Below are 23,156 nucleotides of genomic sequence, written 5' to 3'. Positions count from 1 at the left end.
AACCATACCAGTTTTCTGATGCCGAGTGTTTTCCTGGTCTATCTCTACCCACCCTTTTATTTTAACCAATCTGTCATTATATCAACCTACATGTGCCATTGTGAGATTTTTATAAACAACATATGGTGAGGTCCTGGTTTTTATCCAATTTGGTAATCTTTTAATTTGGAATGCTAAACTCATTTTTATTTACTGTAATTCCTAATAAGTCTACCATTTTGCCACTTGCTCTGTTCTGTCTTTTCTCGGTTCTTCATTCCCTCTTTGTTTTTCCAAGGTGGGTACATTAAGTATCATGACATGTATCTGTATCTTGCCAGTACCCACCTTGAATAGGTATTTTACCACTTTATATGTAATGAAAACTTGTAAGACTATAATTCTATCTTTTGGGGGAGGTTATTGATTATTTTTTTTTAGTATTTCATTTTATCTCTTCTCAGCTTTTACCTGTATTTCTTTTCTTTTCCTTTTCCCCAAGAATCTGAAGTGTATGTATTTAAGCTCCTTAGATGATTCTAGTGCGCAGAGAGAGTTGAGAACTACAGGAGCTTTTTGGGAAGCTTCTTAGTGTGACCTGGAAATAAACTTCACTAACAAATAAAAAGCAGCAGTATTAAATTATTATGAAAACTTAAAATGGATCAAAATAACCTGATATGAAACCTGATGATTCTTCACAAGCATGGCAAAGGAAAATAAATTTCTTCTTTTAATTTTTTACCTGGTGGTATTTGTAACTATTACAGAGAGGCAAATGTTCTACACATTGACTTCTTTCTCCACTATTCACAATCCATGACACAGGAAGTTAATAGACCACATAACAAAGAGTTGCCATATATTCCACATTTATAAGTTTATATATACACACATATATACTTGCATCTTTATGTACAACTGAAGTGCGGTATGTACATCATGTTTCGTTTTTCTTCAGCTCTTTATTTTTTAGCTTGATTTAAGCTTAATTTACCTTGATTTTATAAGTGCTATATTGCTAGTATTAGTAAACACCAAAGTTTCTCTTGATTTTAGGGAAATACCCTCCAAATGCCAACAGCAGAGGTCACAATTCTAGCTTAAGGTTTCAGTGGGAGAAATGAAAGGTGATTAATAGAAATTAATCAATAAAAAACTATGGAATCCTCAAAAAAAAAAAAAATACAGGATCCTTACCACATACCATGCAGGGCACAGTACTGAATAAGGGTTAGGTCCACATCCCATCAAGCTGTCAATCTAACTGACCCCAGGACATACCAGATTTTCCTGACCTTCACCTCCTTTGCATCCTCTGTGGTTCTTGGCCTTGTTCAGGGTCCCCATTGTGGTTCTGTTGCTGCTTCCTTTTTGTTTCTCTCTCTATATCCCCCATTGTAGCAAGGGGTTGACCCACTGAAAATCTGGTTATTGGGATCTTCTAGAAGAAATGCTTCATCTGGAGAGAAAGAGATGGTCTGTGTTTTGAAACAAGCCCAGAGAAAAGTTAGTGTTTTCTGTGAAATATTCTGGCTTTCCTGTTTCTCTCTAGTTTGTAGCCCTTATATCCCTTTCTCTGACTTATGAGGAAGCAGTTCAGTGAAGCTGATTGTAACATGGCAAAATCTTATACTAAGTATACCTCTCCCCACTTCACACCTATTGTTTTTTAAAAAGGTTATCAAACCTTGTTTCTAGACCCTGTCTCCAAATTCTCGTGGGTATCACTGTGCTGCCAATTAATTGGCTTCAGGTTCAGGGGCTGGGTAACCTCAAGTTTGTTGAATCAGATGTTTATTCAGTGTGTTAGGTCATCCTTAAGCATAGAGAAACTCTCGTGAGAGTATTCTAGAACTTAAGTGTATGGTTCTGGAGTTTGGTGAGCAGAAAAAACAAACCACCAGCTAGGCAGCTGGCCCTGCCTTTCCTCCCTTCTAATGTGACAAGACATGAATAGTTAGAGCTTCACTTCACAGTTAAAGGCAGGTAAGAGAAACGTGGGGGATGGCTTCTTCCAGTACGTATGTATTTATGTACTCAGTAAATACACGGTCTCTTGCCAGTAGGTTTACCAGCTAAAATACACCCCTGGGTGCCTGGGTGGCTGAGTGGGTTAAAGCCTCTGTTTTCAGCTCAGGTCATGATCCCAGGGTCCTGGGATTGAGTCCCGCATTGGGCTCTCTGCTCAGCAGGGAGCCTGCTTCCCTCTCTTTGCCTGCCTCTCTGCCTACTTGTGATCTGTCTGTCAAATAAATAAATAAAATCTTTAAAAAATAAAATAAAATATAGTCATCCCAATGTGAATTTTAGATATCCAATGTGTAATTTTTTAGTCTAAGTATATCCCAATACTTAAACTGACAGTTATGCATTGTTTATTTGAAATTCATATTTAAATGGGTATCCTCTGCTTCGGTCTATTAAATCTGGCAACCTTGCTTTTGAGGCTAGTGCTGAAGTCAGACACAGTCCCTGCCACATGGAGCAGGCAGCACCTTCCTTCTCTGGGATTTGGCAGTAGCAGTCGGCAAGCTCCTTGCTGGGATCCCCTTTCTTCCCAATTGCTTCCATAGGCCTGGAGACAGGGGGGACCTGTCTAGCCCTTAGTGAGCCCAGCTGCCCCCACCCTGCATCACTCACATTCTCCTGCCTTTAACAAGGAGGGGAAGGAAACTTGATGCCCTTCTCCCCACTGGCTGCTCAGATGCTGAGTAGCAGGGCTAACTTGATGCAGTAAGGGTTGGCATGATGAGGGCCTCTGAAAAATATGATGGGCTCCTCCTGCCAGGACTTTTCTCCTTACCTACTCTCTCCAGAACTGGCAGACATGTCTCCTCCTCCCTTCATTACATGACTAGTGTGTCAGGGATCTTTCCAGGCCTTGAGGACTCAGCAGCCAACTGCCCTGCCTGAGTGACCCATGTGACTGGGTAGGATTCCTGTTTTCTGTCTTTGGCCATGGGTACCATCCTTAGGTTTCTTATTAACGTCTTCCTATGGGACCTGGGACATCCAAGGCCTCTTCCCCACTGCTGAGTGCTGATGGTGCCCTGCATGCTTCCTGGCTTGGAGACACCCTGGCGGGCACTTGGGGTGAGGGTCTTGCTGGACATGTATGTTGCACTGCCCCTCTCAGGCCTTCTGTGTTCTATCCACTGACTGTGATGGCAGAACACTTCCCGCGGTGGCCATTAATGCTCAGGAAGTGTCAGCTATTGTCGCCTGCCTTTGCCCCTGAGACTCAAGTGTCCTCCCCCCACCAATTACCACATTCTGGCGACTGTGCCTCCCATTGGGAAATTACTCAAGGCCCTCCTTCCTTATTACCTCACTTGGGCCCTCCCCAGCTCCCTTTCTTGTGCCCTGCCCCTCACATGCAGCCTGGTCCCTCATCAAATCCATCCTCCACCAATGACCACACCTAAATACTTGACTGCTGGGACCCTCCCAGGGCCTCCCAGTAAATTCTGTACTGGATAAACTTAAGCTCCTTCCCGCCACTTTGACGCTCATTCCTCTTCCTGGACCCTGCCAACCTCCACCCCACCCCTGTGCCTTCTCTTCTCCACGTTGAGGCTCCGTACTCACCCCTGCCCTCCTCTGGGCTTCCTCACAAGCCGCCTGCCCACCTTGTCTCCACATTCATCTCACAAATTTGTCTTCCTTTCCTTGCCTGTTCATAGTCATCTTTTGAGATCTAGTTCAGGCTGTCCTCTCCTACAGGACACCTCTGAGTCTCTCCTTGAATAAGGGGCCCCCGATAAGCTTCTTGGAGCAGCCAGACCCCTCTTATTGTACCATCACTCTTGGTTTGCGGTTGTGAGTTCTTCGCACATAAAAATTGTGGATCCTTCATTTGGCATCTCCCCCTCTGAGAGTGCCTGGCTCTCTGCACAGGTTGCTTCAACTGATCTGAATGAAATTGCCTTATGTCATTACATCACACTTGGCCATGAAGCTGTTTGGAACTTTGCTTTCAAACTTTCTGTTGGTCCCGTCCCTGAAGCAGAAGTTCTATGATGTGAAGGAGTTGGTCCAAGAGCTAGCTGGCCAGGATGGCTGGTAGCTGATATCTCTCTTGGGTATTATTTAGAGGAATTTGCTACAACAATGAATTTCCTAGCTTTCAATATCAGTATTTTAAGTGTACCAGCCAAATGGAGTATTTTGGGTCTGCCTTGCCTCTTAAATTCTTTTAGGCCAAATGAGTAGCTTAGGCAGTCCAGGCTGGGTTCCCGGCCAGGCGGGGCCACAGCTTCATCGCTGTTAGCGTTCAACTGGATTCAGTCATATCTCTGGCGATCTCTTTTTACTCAATACCTTTAAGAATAAAATTCCAATAACGAACACATACCCAGTTGCTTATCATGTATCACACACTATCCTTAGTCACTTCTTTAACACTACAAGACAACTCACCAAGTTTCTCTGTTTGTAATTGATGTTTCCATAACACCTAGAACTGTGCCCCGCACAAAGTAAGATTTCACTCATATTTGTGGAATCAATGAATGGGCGGAATGACACCTCCTGATTTCAAAAAACTCACCAAAGTACTGTCCTTATCAAAGAACGGAGTTCAGGGTAAGTAAGGACTTCAGATATTCCTGAGCAAATGACCACCACTATTTGTGCATTGAACTGTGTTTTTAATATATTCCTGAAATCTTGTTGCGCCCAAGTCTTGCTTGCTGGTTTTATGTAAAGCAGACTTTTGTGAATTGAATCCTGCCCTCTCAGTGACTTAATAGTTTTAGAGACACTCTATCTGCAGTTCTTCTGAATCTTACCCTGAGGATGGGTTCCAATAATTCCAGTGAATATTACCTGTAAACAAATACCTCACATTTCTAGAACCATTGCCTATAAAATCAACATATTTAGAAATGAGGAATAATCTTTCCACAGAATCCCTTAAATCTTCATTTATCTTCTGGGTCAGTCTCAGTTTCTTCTATCAGATTTTCACAAGATATGTACCTTCTAGACTCTAACATACCTGCCTACAGAAGGCTTTTCAGTTCCTCTTTGCAAGCAGACATGGGGGTATGATAAAGAATAAGAGTCACAGGAGGCACCTCTCTGTCTGTCCCTCAGCAGGGACTGTGAGTTTTAAGTAAAATCACCAGCCAGCACTGCAGAAAAATCTTACCAGCCTTCTGCTAGGGGAGAGTCTCATAAGTCTTTCTTTTCTTAAAGCCTATTTCTTTCTCATTTCACACCCATTTCGTCCCTAGGGAATGTCTAGGGCTGTGTGTTGTGTGTGTGTGTGTGTGTTTTAGGGAAATCAGCAGGGAGTCATATATATATAGATAGATAGATAGATAGATATATTAAATGGTGCTCTGGGATTCTCTGAGAATCATGGTATGGCAGTCAAAGCCCAGGATACAGGTGATGGATATATAGCGTAGATTGAGAATGCGATAAACTTTCTTAGGGCATTGGCGTGGACATTACTTATCATGAAAAGAGCATGACGTTTAGGAATACAGAGTACTGGGTTTGAATCCTAGTTCTGTCCTGCTCTGGGAGACCTTGACTTAGCTAGGTAACCTCAATTGGACCTCTGTTTTCCCATCTGTAAAGTGGGGATATGCTTTTCTATTTCATGGGGTTGTCAAAAAAATGAAATTAGAAGATAAATACAGAAGCTCTTTGCTTATTGAAATTGTTCAATACAATTGTGTTTTTCTTCATCTAGTGCCGATTAAACAAATGACGGTTTCCCTGTTTTTCCATTTGTCCCAGCTCAGTGGTTTCTCTTATGAGGTTTGGTAGTAGACTTGTCTATTTGCTATAGCATGAGGCCCAATGCAACATCGTTTGCATGTTCAGGTTTCACTGAGCAAACAAGGATATTCAGACATTGTAATATTATTCTATGGATGGAAACAGGTAAATAAATATCTTGAGCCAAAACTGATTTTGTTGTTAAAGAAATGAAAAGGCAAGCCACAGAATGGGAGGAAATGTTTGCAATATGTATATCTGACAATGGATGTTATTTAGAATAGGTAGTAACACTGAAAAAACAATTCAACTAAAAATTAGATGAAGCAAGCCAATAGAATATGCACAAAAGGTTTGGATGGACACTTGACAAGAAATATATGATCAGCCAATGCACACATGAAAAGATGCTAGTTATTAGGGAGATGCAAATTCAAACCATGAGGATACACCATTATGTATCCACTAGATTGGCTAATGTTAAAAAGACAGAAAAGACCAGTCATTGGCAGACATGGAACAACTAGAAACCTCCTACATTGCAGGTAGGGATGTAAAACTGCACAACCACTTGGGAAAACTGTTTGGCAGTCTCTTAAAAGTTAAAAATATATCTACCATATGACCCAGTCACTTCTCTCCTACATATTTACTGAAGGAAAATAAAGACATATGTCTCCTCCAAGATTTTTACATGAATTTCCATAGTGTTTTCTTTGTAATAGCCCTAAACTGGAAACAAGCAAAATGTTCATCAACAGTGAATGCAAAAATGAAGTTAAATATATGCATTGCATAGAATGGAATTCTAGTCAGCAATAAAAAGGAACAGCGACTAATCTATGCTACAGTATGGATGAATCTTAAAACAATGTGTTGATGGGAAGAAGCAAGACATAACATACTGTATGATCTTATTTCCATAAAATGTAAACTAATCTCTAGTAACAAATAGCACATTAGTGGTTGACTGGAGGTGAGGATCCATCAAGGAAGGGAGGGACTGTAAAAAGGCATCAGACATTTTCTGGAAGGTGTTGGAAATGTTCTGTAGCTTGATTCTGGTGTTATTCTCATGGGTATATACAGTTGTCAAAATTCATTAAATGGCATGCTTTAAATGAATGTAGTCTGTTGTAAAATAAATTATCCTCAGTAATACTGATAAGGAAAAAAGATAAATTGTTTATTTAAAGCAAAAATAGCAATGAATTTTATAACATATGTAGAAGATATCGATAGATGGATAGATAGATGTTATATAATCTCAACAGTAGCGCAATGGGCGTGAGAATGAAATGGAAGTATTGTTTATTATTATCAGGTTCTTTGATTCTCTGAGAAGTGGTATAACATTATTGAGGGAAGAATATGTTAGGGGCAAGATGCATATTTTAGACCATAAAAATCCCTATAAAATAAAAATAACAGTTAAAACTCTAACAGTGGAATACTAAAACCTAGGCAATTAATCAAAAGAAGAAGAGAGCAGAGGAAAAAGAGAAGAAAGAACATATGGCACAAATGGGAATAATTGCAAGATAATAGTTCCAAACTCAATCATGTTGATAATTACCTTAGGTGTAAATGGTTTAAACACTCCTATTTAATTTGCTGATTGTCAGATGTGATAAAAAAAAAAAAAAAAAAAAAAGACTGAACTAGATGCTTGCTGTAAGAAACCCAGTTAAAATATAATGACAAATAGATTAAAAGTGTGAAAATAAAACATTTACACCTGCAAACATTAACCATAAGAGAGCTGGAGTGTATATATTAATATTAGGTAAAATAGACTTCAGAAAATAGAATATTACCAGAGATAAAGAGGAACACTTCATAATGATAAAGAAGTCCACTCATCAAAAGCACAGCAATCTAAATGTGTGGGACTCAGGACACCTGGGTGGCTCAGTCAGTTATGCATCTTCCTTTAGTTCAGGTCGTGATCCCAGCATCCTGGGATGAATCCTGCATCAAGCTTCTTGCTCAACTGGGATCCTGCTTCTCCCTCTGCTTACTGTTCGCCCCTGTGTGTGCTCTCTCTCTCTCTCTCTCTGATAAATAAATAAATAAAGATATTAAAAAAAATTTTTTTAAATGTGTATGGACCCACAAAATAGCTCAAAATGCATGAAGCAAAAATGGAAAGTATTGAAAGGAAAAATTAACAAATCTAAATTTAAAATTTACAAATCTAAAATTATAGTGATAGGTGTATAGTGATATCTCACTGTTGTTGTGATTTCCATATCCCTGATGATTTTTGATGTTGAGTGTCTTCTCATATGTGTGCTAGCCATCTGAATGTCTTCTTTGGGAAAATGTCTGTTCTTTTCAAGTGCACATAGAACATTTATCAAGACAGACCATGTAAATTTAAAGGATTGAATTCATACAAAGTATGTTTTCTGATTAGAATGAAATTAGAAATTATTAACAGTCACATCTGGAATAATCTATATATTAGGAAACTAGACAAGACACATAATTTATAGGTCAAAGGAGAAGTCACAAGGGAAATCAGAAAATATTTTGAACAAAATGAAAATGAAATAGAACATATCAGAATTTGTCGTGTACACCTAAAGCAGTGCTTAGAGGAGAAGTTAAAATACTTACATTTGAAAAGAAGAAAAATAGAAAATCAAGGGTGTTACTTTCCATTTTAAGAAACTAGAAAGAAGGAACAAATCAAATTGAAATCAAGCAGGATGAAAGCAGAAATCACTGGAACAAGAAATAGCCAAAAAATAAACATAATTAAGCCCCCAACTTTTTTATTTCAAAAAATAGATAAATTGATAAACCTTCAGCTAGATTAATTAAGAAGAAAATAGGCACAAATGATCAGCATCTGGAATAAATGAGAGGACATCACTACAGATCCTATAGACATTGAAAGGATAAAATTAAATATTATGGTTATTATTATTAGTGTCATATCAATGTAATGTCAATAGGTTTGACAATATATATGAAATAGAAAAATTATTGAAAGACATATGCTCCTAAAAGTGACTGAAAAAGAACTGGAAAATCTGAATAGCTTCATCTCACATTGCTGGTGAAATCTACCAAATACTTAAGAAGACATACCAACTTGACACAAACTCTTCCATAAAATGAAGGAGAAGGGAAAACTTTCTAACTCATTTTAGGAACATTACCTTGACACCAAAAACCAGACAAAGACATTATGAGAACAATATCCCTTGTGAACAAAATCTTAGGTAATCACATACAGTATATTTTACTATAAAATAATGTACAATGATCAAGTAGTATTTATCCCAGGAATGTTAGGCTTGTGTGACATTTGGAAGTCAATCTATATGATTTGCCCTATGAACATTATAAAGGAGAAACATCATATAATCATCTCAGGAGATGACACTCCATTGATAGAGAACAGTCAATGAATCAACACCTCTAACTGCCATCACTCTTACCAATCTCCAGAGTCTGAAGCTTCAGTTGAGAAGACCAGAAAGGCCATACTTTATGGTACTTACCATGAGTTTGAGGTGCTTAAGGGAAAGTCCCCAGCTCAGTGTGTTTACCACCCTTGATTAAAGACAAGTCCTGGAGTTTGGTAGAGCATAAAAAGAAAGAGTTCACTAAAGCTTTTAATCCTAGCAGTTGTTATAAACAATAACATTTTAAGAGAGCTTAAAAACAAGGTCTATAGGGTGTTCAAAAGAAGGGAACAAGAGTGAAACCTGTACCTTCCGTTATAGTGTTTTGAAACATGGCAAAGAAGAAAGCCAGAGCTGGGGGCGGGGGTACAGTTGGACGGAGGCCCATAGACATTGTGTTGCACAGTAGTCATGGCCACAGGTGGCCAAGAGTTGATGGAAAATGGTGACTTACCACTTTGAAGAAAGAAATTATTCCTACCTGTATACATTTCTATTGGTGCTATAAGTAATTGCCACAATCTTGGTGGCTTAAAATAACACAAATTTGTTATCTTATAGTTCTGGAAATCAGAGGTCCGAAACAGGTCTCAGTGATGAAATATCATTGTCAATAAGGCTGCATTCCTTTTGGAGGCTCTAGGGGAGAAATTAACCTCCTTGCCTTTTCTAGCTTCTGGAGGCTCCCTCATGACTTGGCTTGAGGCCTGTTCATCCATTTCAAAGGCAGCAATGGCTGGTTGAGTCTCATGCTGCATTTTCCTGACTACTTTTTTGTCACGTCTCCTTCTCCTGCCTCTCTGTCACTTATAAGGACCCTCATGAGTACATTTGGGCTTCTGGTTATTCCAGGATAATCTCCCAATCATGAGAACCTTGATTTAATCATATCTAAAAATCCCTTCTGCCATGTGGTGTAACATATTCTCAGGTTTCAGGAATGAAGACCTGGTCATCTTTGGAGGCCATTATTCTGCTTAGCACATTTTCAATGGAAGTAGAATTAGAAAAATTAAAAATATGAGAAACATGTAAGGCATTTTTGTGTGAAGGGAAGAAGGAGATAATTTGGAATATGATCTTACATGGTAGACTACAGCAGGGAGAGAGTTAGTTACACCGAGCGCCCATTTCTCGTGGGGTCAAGGGGTATGAAGACAGTTGCCGATGTGAGCAATGGGGTCTCTGAGGAACTGGCAGAAAAGTAAGCCTGAACAAGAAGCAAGGGAGAAGTTTTCCAAGAGGACAATGGCGTGGTAGAGCCTCACAGAGGCAGGGTGTAGAGTGACAGTTCTGAAGGGCACATGGAGACTTTGGTAGCATCTGAGGAAGGAGCAGGTGTCACAGTGGGCTTGCCTCAGATGTGCCTGTGCTGTGGTTCCCTGAGAGTGGGAGAGGGGGCGCTGCTGAGTCCCTCACGGGTCTGCACTCCTCTCGCAGGTATGCAGGATTCCTCCTGGATGAGGACATCTTCCATGGGAAGGAGTTTGTGGACAGTCGCCCGCTGCAGGCACTGGTGGCAGGGCTGAAGGCCTACAGTACCTGGGAGAACGTCAGCTGCCTGCAGGACTGCCGCGAGTGCACAGGAGGCATGGTGAGCTCTGCAGGCCCCAGAGGTGCCAGCCCCACGCCCCCAGGTCCCCCTGCGGTGTAGCTCAGGTGATGTCAGCACTCTGCGCCTGTGAGCAGGGCATCAGCTTCAGGGGGAAACCCATTGTCTTCGTGACCCTGGGTGCACCAACCAGCCTTGCAATCTGTACATCTACCTCCTACCATGCTGCGTAGGCTGATGGGGGACCCCTGCATTTGTAAAATGCTAGCCCCCATGGCCTGGCCCATGGAGGCCTGCAGTAAATGTCATTAACTTGGTGGTGGCTTCATTGACAGTATGGAGAAGGTCCAGTGGGGTCAGATGATGAAACCGATTCTCCAGTGTTTGAATCCCTTGGGAAGAATGCAAGAAATGACCCCGGGGTGGGGGGATGGAGAAGGGTGATTAGCCCCAGAAGAAGTAGCTCAGGTGATGTCAGCACTCTGCGCCTGTGAGCAGGGCATCAGCTTCAGGGGGAAACCCATTGTCTTCGTGACCCTGGGTGCACCAACCAGCCTTGCAATCTGTACATCTACCTCCTACCATGCTGCGTAGGCTGATGGGGGACCCCTGCATTTGTAAAATGCTAGCCCCCATGGCCTGGCCCATGGAGGCCTGCAGTAAATGTCATTAACTTGGTGGTGGCTTCATTGACAGTATGGAGAAGGTCCAGTGGGGTCAGATGATGAAACCGATTCTCCAGTGTTTGAATCCCTTGGGAAGAATGCAAGAAATGACCCCGGGGTGGGGGGATGGAGAAGGGTGATTAGCCCCAGAAGAAGGCAGAAAGGGATGTGCCAAGCATCTGGAGACTGTTTCGTGTATCCCCAGCCCTTGGCCTTAGACTGGATTGTGCAGTGCGGGGCAGAAGGTATGAGAAATCTGTTTGAGTTATTGAACAGTTGAGGGGAACTCTTGAGAACAGCTGAAATCTGTGCCCAATTCCACCACAACCTGAGGGCAGGGGTCCCTTTTAGGATCTGGGGAGTCTCTGTATCCTTATGGGGGCTTGGAGCTGGTAAGAAGGGGAACCCACGTAGGGTCTGTGAGGGCATGGCAGGTTGGATGTGGGGTTTGCAGACCTGTAATACTGTGGCATGGTAAGGCTACGGGGATTAGCTGTGGTGGCAGCCGGGGTTCATCCTCAGGTGACAGTCCTGCATTCGTGACCCCCAGGGACTACACTCCTTCACTGGCATGTGGGATGGATGCAGGTTCTGCTGGAGCCTCCAAGAGACATTTCCTGGAGGAAGGAGGGGAGGAGCCCCTATTGGGTTTTTGGCCTGAGCTTGATCTGAACTTGGCTAAATATTATCCTATCAACAGTGGCCCCAAACCTACAGAGGAGGATGACGAAGTTTAGCCTCAGTGAGAAGGGATCAAGAGCAAGTTAAAGGCAAGGGTAGAAAAGAAAAGGGGAAGGATAAGTTTCCAGAAAGTCTGCTGCCCTGATGCTCTGTTTCAGAGCCAGGACCAATGGAGGGGTGAGGAGTGAGGGATGAAGGGCAAGGAGTAAGGAAGGGCTGGACCTTCACAATAGGCACAGCCTGAGATTTTCTCCCACGTGAACAATACGGATGGAAATGAGGGCCTCCTGCGGAAGCCAGTGTGATCATTTCTCTTAAGGTGGCTGAATAAAGATGTGCCCATGAGGCAAGGAGGCCTCAGTTCGTTAGGTGTACACTCTATGTCCGTGACAATGGTGGGGGCGATAGTGGTGGACATGCCTGCTTTGTGCCCATGGATGTTGCATGTGAGTCCACATGAAAGGAAAGAGAATGCAGAACAAAGTAACAGCTGGCACTGGGGCACAGCTGGACCAGGCGCTGAGGTCCTCTGAGGCAGAGAGGTGCCATGGCTCATTGTGACTTTCCTCAGTGCCCTGACAAGGTAGGAGGCTCTTGCCACATGGCTGGTTTCCAGGTGTAGCTCCAGGGACGTGGCCATCTCTTGGAACAGGAGTTTGCTGGCAGCAGTTAGGAACAGGACTCTTCTGGGCACAGCAAGAAAGTTGAGCTTAACAGGTGGGAGGTAAGACCGGAAGTAACCCCTCTGGCAGGGGTAGCCCACCTACGGGGGGTTGGGACTCTGCTAGGAGTGCTGAGAGATGCAGATATTGTGGCTTCTGACAGGTGACTCAACCCAAGGGTGTGCTCAAAACCCCTGTGGTCTTCTCATCTTCCTCCCTTGGCTCATTCCTTGTGATGCATTTCATGGGCTGATGTGCCCAGTGGTTTCCTGCCCCTGGACCTTCATATCCTCCCAGATGACCTGATGGACAGACAGGATGGTAGACAGATGGACTGATGGAAATAGGATGGTGGATAGATTGGTTGATTGAATTATTGCCCCGTGCATTCATTATCTCTGATAATTTAGTTTCACTGGAATGTTACTAATTTGGCTCTTTGGGATTTAAGATTATGTATTTGAAAATGGAAAAGGGAAAAAGGCTGTTATATGTCTTACAGGCATTGACACTTAAAAAAGCAATCAGTTCTTCCTGTCTGCTTAGCTTACCTCGTGCCCGAGGGAAAGATTCAAGACACAGCAGCCTCCAGCGTTTGGTCTAGGCAAGAGTTCAACATCCCAGCATTGTTGCTCTTAAACTGTTCTGTACAAACCTTTGGATTCTGAGGTTCTTTCCCTCCATATTGAATGTTTCCATACCAGTTGGTGGTCTATTTTAATAATATTATCACTGTGCATCAGGAAACCAGGAGAAAGTCTTAGGTTGGCTCTTTCTGCAGAAGTCTCAGCAATTGTTGCTTTCTTTGGGTGATAGGTTGAATGTTGCAAGAGTGACATTTAGTTGCTAAAAGAACATACTGCTAAGAGAAGCATAGTCTGTCACTTTTTGTGCAGAAAGCCTGGGATAAATAAGATCTCATACAATTTTTTTTCCAAAATTAGATCATCAAATGCATGATACTGGTTGGAAGTTACATAATTCATGTTCATGCAAGCATGTCATTGCCTTAATGACTTCTGATTAAGAGTCATTGTTCAATATTTCTTTTTTTTTAAGATTTTAGTTATTTATTTGACAGAGAGATCACAAGTAGGCAGAGAGGCAGGCAGAGAAAGAGGGGGAAGCAGGCTCCCTGCTCAGCAGAGAGGACTCTGGGATCATGACCTGAGCCGAAGGCAGAGGCTTTTACCCATTGAGCCACCTAGGCGTCCCCAGTATTTCTAATTTCTGTCTGTGTGTAGAATGGTGTACAAGGTACATGCTCCCTGTCCTGAGGGCCAGGTAATGCAAGGCGGGACACTGAACTGCGTGGCCCTAAGATTTCAGTCAAATGAGTTTTCAGGGACTCCCACTCAAACCAGGTTGAAGTTACATGAAGTTACTCTCCTGATTAAAGCAGCAAGACACCCGACATCAGGCGATGAGAGTGAGGAAATAAAATAAAATTAAATTAAATTAAATGAGACTTGTATTTGTCCCAGTTTACTACCTCAAGAGTTTCTACACCATGCCTTCAGAGAGGCAACCAAGACAGAGCCCAGGGGACTCCCTGATTTGAAGACACCATGCTGAGAGTTGAGGGAGACAAAAGCATCTGGAATTCATGGGATAGAGTAGAAGACAGAAGAGAAGTTGTTGGTCAGAGAGATAACTCAAGCATCTGCAGGGTTTCCCTTCAAACATTCAGTTGAGCGCTGATTATTGCATGTGTGTGAGGGAAAGAATCACCTGGAAGGTCTGGAGGGAACAGGATCATGTCCTCACATGGGAATGGGAACAGTGCCTTTTCTCATAAGCCAGCCTGGAATACTTTAAGACTCAGCCTGAGAAAAAAAGAAATGTTATGTATAAAAGAACAAAGTTAAGGATGACAGCAGATTTCTCATTGGAAAAAAAAATAAAAACAAGAAGTAGAGCGACATTTTAAGAAGTACTGAAGGGAAAACATGAAGTTAAAATTCTATACTCTGAAAAATTATGTTTCAAAAACAAAACCATTATAACAAAGATGTGTTTGGACTTGCCAAAGTTAAAAGGATTCATCACCTGTAGACTTTCATTATAAGAAATATTGAAGGAAATTCTTCACACAGAGAGAAAATGATATTGGATAAAACTATGGATCTGCACAAAGCAATGAGAAGTACCCAAAATAGTAACTTTCTTTCTTTCTTTCTTTTTTTTTTTTTTTTAAGATTTTACTTATTTATTTTAGGGAAAGAAAGCACACAAGTAGGAGATAGGGACAGAGGGAGAGAGAGAATTTCAGGCAGATTCCGCACTGAGTGGGGAGCCCAATTTGGGGCTCGATCTCATGATCCCGAGATCATGACCTGAGTCCAAATCAATGGTCAGTTGCTTAACTGACTGAACTACCCAGGTGCTCCATAACTTTCTTAATATATAAGATTTTTCTTAGTATTTGAATCTCTTTAAAATGTAATTGAGGTACGCCTAGGTGGCTCAGTTGGTAGTGTCTGGCTCTTCATTTCAGCTCAAGTCATGATCTCAGCGTTGTGAAATGGAGCTTCAAGGTGAATTGTGTGCTCAGGAAGTATCTGCTTGAGAGTCTCTCCCTCTCCCTCTCCCTCTCCCTTTATACCCCCCCACTGATGCACACACACACTCTCTCTAATTAAATAAATAAATCTTTAAAATGTTAGGTAACTGACTCTCTTAACAAAAATAATAGCAATGTCTAGTGAGTTTTATAACATATATAAAAGTAAAATGTATGGCAAAATCACATAAAGGCCAGTAGGGGATAAAAGGAAGTACACTACTGTAAGGTTCTTATGCTATATCTGAGGTGGTATGATATCACCTGAAAGTAGACTGTAGGAAGTTGAAGATTTCTATTCTAAACCCCAAAGCTACCACTAAAATAATACAATGAAGAGTCATAGCTTATAAGCCAACATAGAAGTTAAAATGGAATTCAGTACTAAGTCCAAAAGAAGACGAGAGAAGATGAAGTAGGGGAGAATGAAGAGATTGTTGAAATATAAAACAAATAGCCATATGGTAGATGTAAACCAAACCATGTTCCTAAACACTTTAAATGCAAATACCCCAATTAAAAGGCAGAGATTGCCAGATTGGATAAAAAAGCAAGACCCAACTATATGCGTATGAGAAATACATTTTGAATAGAAAGATCCCAAGAGGTTAAAAGTAAAAGGATGAAAAAAGATATGTCATGCTCACACTCATCAAAAGAAAACTGGAATGACTATTAATATCAGACAAAGCAGATTTCAGAGCCAAGAATATTGCCAGGGATAAATAAGTCCATTTCATAATGACAAAAGGGCCAATTCAAGAGGATATAACAATCCTAAATCTAATAACAACTTTAGCAGGCTAACAATAAGCAGGTTACTAACAACCTTAGCTTCTTTGGTCATCCCCACTTTGCCGTGAGGAAACAGGGGCTCCAAGCAGTTGGACTTGCCCAAGCTTCCACGTGTTGCCTGAGGATTTAAGGCCTGATTCATCTGACTCCAGAGTCCATGTCGGTATGGTGAAGCTATGCCCCAAGGCAGAGTGGGAAATCACACTGAGGTGTTTGGGAGGCTCTCCAAGGAAGTAATCTCACCTTTACTGGGTAGAATGAACAGATAGCACTGGGTGAATGGGACCCCAGTGCCCCCTGCCCCCACACTTAACCAAAGACGAGGTCTGAACTCCGGGGCACTTAGTGCCTCTGGAACTCCAGACCTGCCCTTCCAAGTGATTCTTCATGCTGATGAAAGGCAGCTTCTTCCCATGTCAGACACAGCATATGTGGGGGCCCAGGATCCAGGGGCTGCGGGGTCCTCTTTGCTTTTTATTGGCTCTAATTAGTTAATACTCATTAAGCATTTTCTATATATGTAGGCATCTTTGTAAGTGCTTTATATATAGTAACTTAGCTATCTCTCAAGTTAGATGAGTACTATTATCAGACTGATTTTTCAAAGGAGGAAACTGAGGCCAAAAAGAGATTAAATAACTGGCCTAAGTTTAAGGGGCTAAAAAGTGGCAGAACCACGCTTTAAATGCAGAGAATCTGTCTCCAGAGGCCATGCACCTAGCCACTGTGCCATATGCAAACCAGTGTGTCCTATGTTCCAGAAAATAGCGGGGTTCATGTTAATGGGGTGGGCACAGTCTGAATCCAGCATGCCACTTTGCAGCTGTGGGACCTTGGGCAGGTCCTCTTCCATGCCTGAGCCTCTAATGAGTCTTGCTGAGCTGCTCAGAAGTTAACATGAAGTTGGATCCTCCTGTAATGGGGGAGGTTGATAGGCAGGACCAGACCCCTTTCCTCTCAGACCCTCTCAGGTGATTCCTGGCTCCTGCCCTTTAGTGTAGGGCTGAGGGAAGTAAGGTGGGATGAGGTTACATTACTCACCCCATACTTCTTTGGTAAGTCAGGGAGAGGCTGGGACAGGAGCTGGGATAGCAAAGCCTAATCCTGGCACACAGCCGGCCGGCACTGTTCCCAATGGCGAGTACTGTGTGCTTACACATGTTCTGCATTTTGGCTTTTAATCTCAGTGTGTAAGTGAAGAATCCAACTGGCCTCATTTGGACACAAAGAAAAGCCTTCACCTGCCCACATGGGAATGCTGGGAGTGAATTCTGCAAGCTCTGAGTGGTCACATGACCCGGGCCGCGGCTGCTTGTCTTTGCTTCCACCTTATTTCTTTAAAGATTGATGGAGTCAACCAAGTTCTTCGGACTGTTTCCATTTAACTGTACTTGTACATTGTCTCTTTTCTCCATACCCAAGCAAACTCACATTGAATTTCCTACGTTGTCTGAGAGAGGAATAGGGCAGCAGAACCCCGAATGACAGAATGGTCTTATGGGGCTGCGTCATGAAGAGGGGCAGGGTGATAGGTGGGGGGGAGAGCACTCATCACCAAAGGGGTGGGATCTCTTGGTCAGGGCTCTGTGACCCTGGATCTTCCCACTGGGAGCCTCAGTTTCCTTATCTTTTAAAGCCTTGCCCATGATAGTCTCTCAGTAAATGCTAGAATCTCCTCGTCTTTTTTCCTGGGTGTGATTGCACTGAAGGATCCACCTCGACCCATTAGACTCATGTGGGAGCTGCCTGGCTAGTGCTCCTCGGGGTGCAGGTTTGGAGAGTAGAAGCAAGTCACATCCTCAACAGATCTGTCTCCAAATCATCGGGGTCTGCAAAAACGGGCTTGGGATGAGGATAGGCTACATGGTTCCTGCTACTCCTGTCACTGCAGTAGAACTTAACAGAAGCTCTAGCTGTTGACCTTGGCCCTGCACAGCCAAATTCTTCACAGGGACCTGTTACAGTATCCTTTTGCCCTTGCACGTTCCCTGTACCTGAATGCCCATGGCCAGGAGCCATGCTGTTTATGTTGTCCCCCTTGATATCAAGACTGGGAGATACCACTCCTGGGCTCACTGGGCCCTGAGGATTGGCCTCCACAACAGGATTTCAGGCTCCTCTCCATCAGGGTCCCTCTGTGAGAGCCTTCTCATTTCAGCCCCTGGCTGCTCCATTCTGTTTCAGAATCCTCTATGGGAGAGCAGAACTGGCTGAAGCAGAATAAAGAAATTGCTATACAAAATTGGAGCAAGGGCAAGTCTCAGAAGAGATCTATGACCCAGCCTGATGATAAGGTTATCAGCAAACATGCACTGACCATTCCTTTCATGTTAGACACAGAGCTGCTGTTTGCTGTTTGGAGATGTCATCCAGCTGGGCCATGACTGAGTCATTATATTTTAAAGATTGCATAAGAGAACATTAAAACAATTACAAGTGTCTGTAAATTAAAAAAAAAAAAAAGTGATATGATGCGGAGCCCCTCAGTTATTTAGTAGACTTAATCCTAAAACTAATTTTTCAGGGAGATTCAACACGACCTCATTTATCTGGCATTGACCACTTCTTGGAACAGAGCCAAGGCCTGAAATAAGCAAAACAGAACTCTGGGAATCCCAGAGAGATGATGTGAGGTCCGCGAGCTGAAGCTCAAACCCTTACTCATTCCTGAAGGAGCCTGGCCAGCTTCCCATTCGGCCTGGTCATGCTTGTTGACTCTCACACTTGGTTCCTGGTTACCTGAGGTGCTGCTGCAGAGTAGTAAGGCTAGAGGGACTCTGCATGCAAGCAGTTAAGAGTGCTGGTGACCAAAGAAGAGCCAGAAAAATGAGAAAAACCAGACTCAAAAATCCAAGAGTGCCATGGGCCAAGGAAGAATCAAGTCTGGTGGAACATGAGGTCCTCTGGGCAGAGTGGGCTCTATGCTGGAAGGCAGGCTGGTGCAAGGAGGATAGTCATTTGAGGGTCACCCCTCTGTCCTGTGCTGCAGATTTACTATCCCTGGAATGAGAGAGAAAGCATTTCTTTAACTGCCCAGCTTTTCATAGCAATCCCCTGGATGTGTAACTCTCGAAACAGATAAGGGGGTCAACCTGACTTGCATCTAGTATGGTAGAGACCATTTTGCTACCCATCCAATTTCTTTTTCTTTTTCTTTTCTTTTTTTTCAGCATAACAGAATTCATTGTTTATGCACCACACCCAATGCTCCATGCAATCCGTGCCCTCCATAATACCCACCACCTGGCTCCCCCAACCTCCCACCCCCCACCCCTTCAAAACCCTCGGTTTGCTTTTCAGAGTCCATAGTCTCTCATGGTTCACTTCCCCTTCCAATTTCCCTCAACTCCCTTCTCCTCTCCATCTCCCCATGTCCTCTATTTTATTTGTTATGCTCCACAAATAAGTGAAACCATATGATAATTGACTCTCTCTGCTTGACTTATTTCATTCAGCATAATCTCCTCCAGTTCCGTCCATTTTGATACAAAAGTTGGGTATTCATCCTTTCTGATGGAAGCATAATACTCCATAGTGTATATGGACCACATCTTCCTTATCCATTTGTCTGTTGAAGGGCATCTTGGTTCTTTCCACAGTTTGGCTACTATGGCCATTGCTGCTATAAACATTGGGGTACAGATGGCCCTTCTTTTCACTACATCTGTATCTTTGCAGTAGTGCAATTGCAGGATCATAGGGAAGCTCTATTTTTAATTTCTTAAGGAATCTCCACACTCTTCTCCAAAGTGGCTGCACCAAGTTCTATTCCCTTTCTCCACATCCTCTCCAACACACATTGTTTCCTGTCTTGCTAATTTTGGCCGTTCTAACTGGTGTAAGGTGGTATCTCAATGTGATTTTAATTTGAATCTCCCTGATGGCTAGTGATGTTGAACATTTTTTCATATGTCTGACAGCCATTTGTATGTCTTCATTGGAGAAGTGTCTGTTCATGTCTTTTGCCCATTTTTTGACATGATTATCTGTTTTGTGCGTGTTGAGTTTGAGAAGTTTTTTATAGATTCTGGATATCAAACTTTTGTCTGTACTGTCATTTACAAATATCTTCTCCCATTCTGTGGGTTGCCTCTTTGTCTTGTTGACCCATCCAATTTCTTAAGAAGAGACAGAGCCAAGAAAAATCCTGGCTGGTCCCTGGGTCATGTGGAGATTGCTGTGCTGGTGGAGGATTCTAGGTACGGAGGTCATGGATCCAGCTGGCTAGTGTTGCGCGTGTGGGTGGGGTAAGCATGAGCTGGGCTTCATCTTAATACCAAGTAACTGGGTAACTTTACTGGGTCATGCCAAGTCCCTGGAAGGGGTTCATGTATGGCCCATACTCAGAAGGGGTCCCAGGGTCTGGCAGACCTCCTAAGAAGAGACTGGCTGGGATCTAAGTGCTGACCTCAGTAGAAAGGCCCTCTCTGTGGCTGCTATGACACCTTCTTCAGTCAGACTCTTTGCTCAGCCCTGACCTGATTTTTCTAGACCACCAGTGGGTCTGTGATCAACTTCTTCCCTTTCCATTTCATTGATCAGAGGACCCTTTCTCTGGACAGAGTTAGGACCTTCAAGAACAATCTCAACATTTTGGGACTATGGAGTAAATCCTACGTTTCTCCCCATTTCTGCTGTCACTTTCTGGTCAGTATGCAGACAACAACTAGTTTGATTGTAGGGATTTAGAAAAACAGCACAGTAAATTATTTCCCAACGTTGAAAGAACCTTGCTCAAGATTAGAGGAATCAGCTCTCTTTTTTTCAAAAAAAAAAAAAAAAAAAAAAAAAAAAAAGCTCTCTGTTTTTGACTCCCTGACATTCTGAGTCTCTGCTAGGTAAAGTGTCAGGACCTGTATAGGTGTTAACACCTTTAATACTCCCAACAGCCCTATGAGCAAGAATTATTATCCTTACTATTTTCCCATGGATTGAAGAACTAAGGCCAGAGGTGAGATGCTGTTTCTCCAGAGCTAGTAGAAGATGGAGGCAGGTTCTGATTCAAGTCTCCCAAATCCAAGACTCTTGTCCTTGATTCAGGAGCTTACTTTTTTGGGGGTGTGGGATGACGGCTTTGTTTCTGGCCCCTGGCTTCCTTGTGAATCAGTGTCCTATGCTGAGGCCCTTCATTTAACATAATCCATGATTTTAAAACAAACCTTTGTGTTTTGCTGTCAACCTGTGGTCTCTGGAAAAAATAATTTCCCTGTGAGAAAATCCAAATGTCATATTTGTGCATGTCTTATGTTAGTAGGTCTTATCTCATCAGGTAAATTAGAGTGGGAGAGTTGCAGGCAGTAAAACTGACCCTCATCACTGATAAAGAAAAGAGAGATTACCAAAATGACCCAAGCACAATCCATTTTATTGGTAACATTCTTTTGAAGATCTCAGCCTAAATTTCTTAAGGACATAAAGAAGGCGATTATAAATTTTATGTGGCATGGATAACATTCAGACATATGAGAAGATAATGGATAAAGCTGGCATTGATCCTAGGCCAACGTGCCAAATTTTTAATCTACTGTATTCTCATTTTACCCTCCCTTGAGATGGTTCAGAACACTCCAGAAGGATTCACCTATCACACCAAGAAAATAAAGAGGGGGGAAAAAATGAAGCTTCACAGGTTGACTTTCTCATGTTATGATCATCTTAGTTAAAATCCTTTTGGGTGTGAGTTAGAGAGACTCATTTCAGACTTGCTCAGTCAAGAAAGGAGAGTACAGATTGAGAGAGAGAGAGACAGAGAGCCAAGAGATGAGATGTGTTCTGGAATCTGGGTCTCACAAGGACCAGGAACTGGGAAAGGGTCTGGAGGTGGGGCAGCAACTTCTCTTGGGTCCGATAGTCTCAGCCTTTGTGGAGTGTCTGCTCATTCTTGTTCCTCTGCATTTGTGGCTGCCCTTTGGCTATGAAGTTTAGAGCATCTCCATTCCGGCTCTACTCCAAGATGGTGTCTCAAAAATCTAGCCCTGAATCCCTGGCTCAGTTTGGGTTGTAATACTTCCCAACTTAGTCATTTTTGGCTCAGGAATGGTGTTGCATATCATGAACATGCCTCCCGATGCTTCACTAGTATGGGTAGTAAGACAGACATGGAACAGATATATATATTATAGTATATGTGATAGCTTTCAAAATACTTTCTAACTAATCCTTTCATGCTTGTTTATAGATATGGAACTCAACTATTTATGTTATCTTATATCCAGCAAACTGTGAACTGCCATAATAATTCTAATAATCTGTAGTTTTTTCCATTTCCTGTGTAGACAGTCATATCACTGGTGACAAGTGATGGCTTGTTTCTTCCTTTACAATTATTTATATTTATTTATTTGTCATATTATGACAAATAAGTAACAAGGACCTCCAGTGCAATGGTTGAAAGAAGTGGTTGATAATAAGCACCTAAATTTTATTCTTGACTTTAAAGGACCTGTACTTCCTGTTTCACCATTAAGGATGTTATTTGATGTGGGTATGTTGCAGATATTCTTTTCTCCCCAGTTTTATTGAGAAATAATTGACATACATCACTGTATACATTTAAGACATATAGCCTGTTGGTTTCATTTACATATGCTATGAAATGAGTACCACAATAGGTACAGCTAATGTCCATCTTCTCATGTAGATACAATAAAAAGAAAATAAGAAAATAATAAAGGAAAAAAATTTTTCCTTGTGATGAGAATTCTTAGAATTTTATACTCTTAACTCCTTTCCTATATATCATATAACAGTTTTACCTGTATTTGTCATGTTTGTGTGTGTGTGTGTGTGTGTGTGTGTGTTTTTAGTTTTAGTTTTATTTATTTGACAGACAGAGATCCAAGCAGGCAGAGAGGCAGGCAGAGAGAGAGGGGGAAGCAGGCTCCCTTCTGAGCAGAGAGCCCGATGTGGGGCTCGATCCCAGGACCCTGAGATCATGACCTGAGCCGAAGGCAGAGGCTTTAACCACTGAGCCACCCAGGCGCCTCTGTATTTGTCATGTTTTATATCATATCCCTAGTACTAATTTATTTTATAACTGGAAGTTTGTACCTTTTGGCGACCTTCCTCCAATTCTCCCTCCCTGCCTCTGCTAATGCCAAGTCT

General features: G+C 42.3%; 1 protein-coding gene across 3 annotated transcripts in view; it reads left to right on the top strand.

Moving 5' to 3' along the window:
• The window catches only part of ACOXL (acyl-CoA oxidase like), a 350,659-nt gene that overhangs the window by 173,842 nt on the left and 153,661 nt on the right, over positions 1 to 23,156 (top strand). For all 3 annotated transcript variants that reach the window (XM_004770976.3, XM_004770974.3, XM_013044972.2), the window contains one exon: positions 10,575 to 10,728. In XM_004770976.3, the coding sequence (XP_004771033.1) occupies positions 10,575 to 10,728 (154 nt within the window). The remainder of the gene's footprint in view (positions 1 to 10,574; positions 10,729 to 23,156) is intronic.

The sequence above is a fragment of the Mustela putorius genome, unplaced genomic scaffold, assembly GCF_011764305.1.
Source record: "Mustela putorius furo isolate JIRA1106 unplaced genomic scaffold, ASM1176430v1.1 tig00000281_pilon_pilon_pilon, whole genome shotgun sequence".
NCBI classification, from domain to species: Eukaryota; Metazoa; Chordata; class Mammalia; order Carnivora; family Mustelidae; genus Mustela; species Mustela putorius.
This window is presented reverse-complemented; position numbering and strand designations above follow the sequence as displayed.